This window comes from Rhea pennata, chromosome 7, assembly GCF_028389875.1.
Source record: "Rhea pennata isolate bPtePen1 chromosome 7, bPtePen1.pri, whole genome shotgun sequence".
NCBI classification, from domain to species: domain Eukaryota; kingdom Metazoa; phylum Chordata; class Aves; order Rheiformes; family Rheidae; genus Rhea; species Rhea pennata.
In genome coordinates this window covers 18,660,799-18,665,972 of record NC_084669.1, presented here as the reverse complement: position 1 = coordinate 18,665,972, position 5,174 = coordinate 18,660,799, and the positions used below count along the sequence as shown (strand labels likewise).

General features: G+C 47.7%; 1 protein-coding gene across 1 annotated transcript; it reads right to left on the bottom strand.

Annotated features, from left to right (window-relative positions):
- Positions 1–4,480: 4,480 nt before the first annotated feature.
- On the bottom strand, positions 4,481–5,174 carry FGFBP3 (fibroblast growth factor binding protein 3). Its single transcript, XM_062580704.1, has one exon. It carries the CDS (start codon positions 5,172–5,174, stop codon positions 4,632–4,634), a length of 543 nt encoding a protein of 180 aa, XP_062436688.1. The 3' UTR covers positions 4,481–4,631.

Below are 5,174 nucleotides of genomic sequence, written 5' to 3'. Positions count from 1 at the left end.
AAAAGAACAATTCCTGTTGTGGTTATTGTGCACTGGGACAAAAGAGCAAACTGATCAAAGTTTGGGGTCTGCAACCCCAAAGGCATCACGTGAGCCACCATCTCAGTGTTTGCTGCTGTCAAAGGACAAGCTGGACTGAAACTATGTCGCCGTTCCTGGGCGCTCATGTTACCGGGCAACAGCCTTCAACAGTCCCCTACTTTGTGTGAGGTTTCATGACCACTGAAGACTCTTAGTGAAATTTTCTGCAGCTTAGCCATTTCAGGTTTTTGTTTTGTTTTGTTTTGTTTTGTTTTTTCCAGTCACTCTCCATAGACCTCTTCACTTAGTACTGGGCTGTTTGGGCTGGCAGAGATGCAATACTGCTTGTGGGAGCATCAGCCTACATTTGTCTGTATTAAGATACCAGAAGTTCATGGCCTAACAGTACTCTAACTCAAAATGCCTTGAAATGGGTTGGGAAGAGGTGAGCGGGAGTCTGAATGTGTAGTCCAGGGACTGAACATGTAAGAGATGAAATCAAAAGGGGACAGGTAAAGCCCAAAGTAATTTGCTGAGTCAGTATTAGTAACATAGATGTATGCCAGCGTACCTGCACATTGTACCACAGTAATTTACACACTGAGGACATACAGAAACTACTGCCCACTAAGTCAAAACTGTAGCACCTTAGATTACAATGTGTACTGTATATTGCAATATATTGGCATGCATGGGCCTGTTTTAGTTTCAGCTTCCCTTTACAAAACAAGAATAAGTGGATAGATGGTCCTTCAGAACAAGAGCTAGTCGCATTGTATAGATTTGGTGGAGCACGTGTGCTGTCTGTCCTTTTGTGAATGGCAGACTTTTCTTCCACCTCAGGCTAGGATAATTCATAAGTGTCAAGCTGACTTGCAGACCTGAAATTGCTTTGAAGTACTGCACAGCCAATGATGAACTTTAAAGCAGATGTCACAGTGAATATCACTTTTATGCAGAATCTTAGTCTGTGCCTGTTCTTAGTTCAGCTCAGCTCAGTTTTGAAGAAAGATTTCCTGCATGTATTGATTTTGTAATGTCATTTTATAGGAGGGGATTGTTGCAAACAACAAGATAGAAGAAAGTTTACTTTCTGCCCTAACCTCAGAAAGTAGAATAACATCCTTTAATTTTACCTTCAAAATCAGAAAGTGGTGAGAGATTATTAGTTTGCTATTTAATAAGCTCAAATGCTTTACATATGTAAAAAGCATGAATAAAACCAGTTACACTAAAAACAGAGCTAAAGAAGATTTTTTTTTTTCTTTAAGATAGCTTATGCTTTCCTTTGAAAGTCAACCTACTCATCTTGGTAGATTTAACTGGTACCACTCTCATGAAGGTAACAGAAGCTGCAATTCTGTCTGAGGAAGATCCACTCTCGTTACTGATGCTCTGGACCACCTGCCTCCAGGATGGGAGAGCTCATCAGCTCTGCCCAGAGGCAGCTTCGGGTTGTTTCTGGCAGGTTGTCAGACTGTCTCCTCTTGCTGAGAACAGCAGGGTGGCTAGCAAGAGCTGAGGAGGAAAGGTGAGTTGGTTGGAGCTATCTGAGCCAGGAATCGGAAATGTGTGAAGGACTGCAGCGGGAGAGCAGAGGTAAGGCAGACTGCAGAGCAGATACATGGCTTGCTGAACCAAGTTAGTGGGGAGTGAGGTGACAACCACATGTCATGGTAGAGCTGTTGTAGAGCTGGAAAGGAACAGGCTCAGTTGGAAATAAAGATCTTTTAATAGGGGCCTCAGGTCCTTTCTGTGCCTGGTTGGCTTAGCTGGTGGTACTGGCCGTCGCCTAATCATGAGAAACATTGAGTTAGGGAGCAAAGAGCCATGGTTTCTTCCTCTTAAGAACAAATCTGAGGATCTGACTGATTTTTCAGCCTTTGGGATCTGCAGTACCCGAAGTACAAGAACTCAGTATTTGTTGCCATTGAACTGTGGGCAGTGATATTATTAACCAAAGCAGATATGATTAAAACAATATGACTATTAGCCTTGTAAAAGTAGTGGCTGACTTCCTTTTCTAATTTGCTTGCTTTCCAAAATCATTCTTCAAGATAAAGAGAAAATGTATTTGGTGTTCCTGATGTGATTGTTCCTTTGAATGTTCTTATTGCTTCTTTAGGGGAAGACTAACACCTGCGCTATCTGCTTTATCCATAGTATATGCTGTTTTTTTACTGTACCTGCTGTGGATTTGATATTTAATCACTGGTCCTGTCTCAGGTGAAGGGACTATGATACGTGCTCTCCTACTGATGGGATATTGCTTTTCTGCACTCAGTCTGCTGAAGCTCTGAAGTGTTCTGGTTCAGGAATGATGTATGAGAAGCAGCTCTCTAAATGATTGTAAGGGGAATTTCAACTTATCCCTGAGGAACAATTAATTTAATGTTATCTTTAATCAAACATCTCTCTGCAGACAGGTGTTGTTCCACTTTCTGTAGAAGTGACCACCCAGGAGCTTTCTTTTTCAAGAATGTAGAGGCCAGATCCTTCCCACACTTCCCTGTACTACAATCCTGCTTTCTTCAGAGTTGCCTTAGGCAATAGGGTAGAATTTGACTTATCTCAGGAAGGCTGGTGATACTCAGTCAGACACATGCTGTAGGAATCACCTTTGCTCTTTTAGAATCTGAGTGGGATGTGTCTAAATGAAAGAAATGAGGAGTGAGGAAAATTTAGGCTTTATTTTCCAATTCCAGAGAATTCCTCTTCAGCATGTGGATAAAGTATTTAATATCTCAAAAGACTCTTCTTCCTTTGTAAAACAAGGAAGCTATTCACCTACTTCAAAAGATTGTGTGGACTGATGTGTTTATACTTGTGTGGTACAAGGAGGTGTCTGAGGAAAGGCAATTAGAGAATCAACTTATTTTACACTAATATTTCTCACTTAATAGTGTTGCGCACAAGAAAATAGGGGGATAATCAAGAAAATCTTGCAGTGTTCCTGCAAAAACATTGTATTTCTTGCTTGAGCCCATTAGCGGGACTTGCAAACCCTGCATAGACATCTGACCTCGATGCAGTCTGTAGAGAGCTGGGTGCCTCACATAGGATCAGGACAAGCTGGATGCTGACAAGGAGGCACCTCAGCTGCTTCAGGCTGGAAAAGGTGTTGTCTCCAAAGTATCACTGAGTAGATATGTACAGCAACACTGATGGTCAGGGAAAGAGAAACTAGCAGCAAATAATTTAACTATTTTCTTTGAGCTAAAAATACATGGTTTGGAGGCTGGTTGGTTTTTATTACAAGGAGAGTTTAGTCCCAAAACAGAAACCCAAGAAAAGGAAATTCTAGGGACTGAGTATAATAATCTGCATCTGTCATGAAAAATTGGCCTCTTGGTCTAGGCAAAGCACGTTGTGATTATGGTCCTTGTGGGCAGTCTCTTCTTCCGAGACCTCAGACCCATACAGAAGCACGTGATGACTCTGCACACACCAGTGTTGTTGGAGGGTCCAGGTGTAGGTCGATTCTTTGCCTCTAAAAGTCAACCCTGCTAATGAACTCCAAAACATCTTTGAAAATAATTCCTAGTTGACAAGACTGAATAATGCAGTAGCAATGTGAGAACCGTATTTCCCCTCTAAGTGTGAGCTTTGTTTTGGGCTTAGTTTTTTAGGTAAACAAAACACCATTCAACACCAAAACTATATTTGTGTATCTGCTGCTTGAGTTCCTGTTGGGAAACCTTTCCATAGTTTGGGTTTTGTTTGTTTTGCTTATTCTTTCTGCCCCCCCCCCCCCCCCCCCGCCTAACTACGTTCCTGTTTGAAGTCAGTCAGTGATCATCTACCCTGGAAATAGGGTTTGACTTGTATACAACCCACCACTATAGAGCGAACTTTAAGTCTCACCGAAACAGGCCTTTTTAATCTTGAGATTTGTATAAGCAAGAAAGTCCTCCGAGGACTTAACTATTTAGTGAAGACTGAGTAGTTCCTTATTTTGGTATAAACGTCTGTTTTTCAAGCTAGGTGATTTTAGGGTAAGGTTTATTTTTAGGCATTGTTGAAGTCAGGGTGTGTGTGCGTGTGGGGGGGGAATTAGCTGCATCTGTCTTTACCTCTTTTGGAAAAATGTATCTAGGGAAATTCTGTATATTTTAGTACATTATCTCTTCAGTTACTTAGCTGACTGATACTGCATCTGTTTATTAAGTGTACAGTGCTGCAGATACATTACAGGACTTGAGAGAAAAGAGTTTCATGAGCTTGTACTGTATCATAAAATAGCACTTTATTGGAAGAAAAAAAAAACCACGAAAAGTGACAGATCTGAGAGAAAACTCCGCCAGACGAAGGCTACACGGAGGGGGAAGCAGCGGCCCCGGGGCGAGGGAGCCGGGCCCGGGGGTAAACACTAGCCTAGGGGATGCGCGCCGCCGCTCCCGTTTCCAGCGCCGCGATCCCCCCCCCCCCCCCCCCCCCCCCCCCCCCCGGTTCTGCGCGTTAACGGGCATTAACGGAAACGGAGGTCCTCAGCACCGACGCAGGAGCCGGCACTGGCAGGGCCCGGGCCTCTGCCTCCCTCGAGGTCCCGGCGAGCCTCCGGCTGCGGCCCGGGGACGGGCGAGACCCCCACCCCCGGCCGCGGCGGCGGCTCAGCCCTGCCAGAAGCCGACGAGGAAGCTGCAGAGCGAGTGCCACCGCTCGGCGCAGTAGGTCTCCGCCAGGTCCTCGGGGGGCTCCGCGGTGCCCGGGCCCGGCGGCGTGGGGGTGGGCGCGGGCATCAGGCGGAGCTGCGCCTCGGGCGGCGCCCGGCCCTGGCCGCAGAGGCGGGCGCTGAGCGGGCCGCCCGCGGCGCAGGGGTGCCGCCGCCGCCGCAGCTTGCCCAGGATCTGCCGCCAGTACTGGCGGCTGCGGGCGCCGTAGGCGGCGCAGCGCCGCGGCTCCCCGCGGTAGACGCAGCGCCGCGCCGCCCCGCGGCCCGCCGGCGGCCGGCAGCTCAGCCGCAGCTCGCTGGCCCCCGCCGCCGAGCGCAGCTGCCAGCTGCACCGGTGCTGCTCCGGCGTGGAGAACTGCCCCGCCTGCGCCGCCTCCGCCGGGGCCGCGTCCAGGTCTGCGGCCGCCTCCGGGGCCGCGCCCGGCCCGCCAGCGGCGGCGCCCAGCGCGGCCAGGGCCAGGATGGCCAGGCGGAGCCTCAT

Coding starts and splice junctions, on each gene's coding strand:
- FGFBP3 (XM_062580704.1), bottom strand. CDS start 5,174: ATGAGGCTCCGCCTGGCCATCCTGGCCCTGGCCGCGCTGGGCGCCGCC.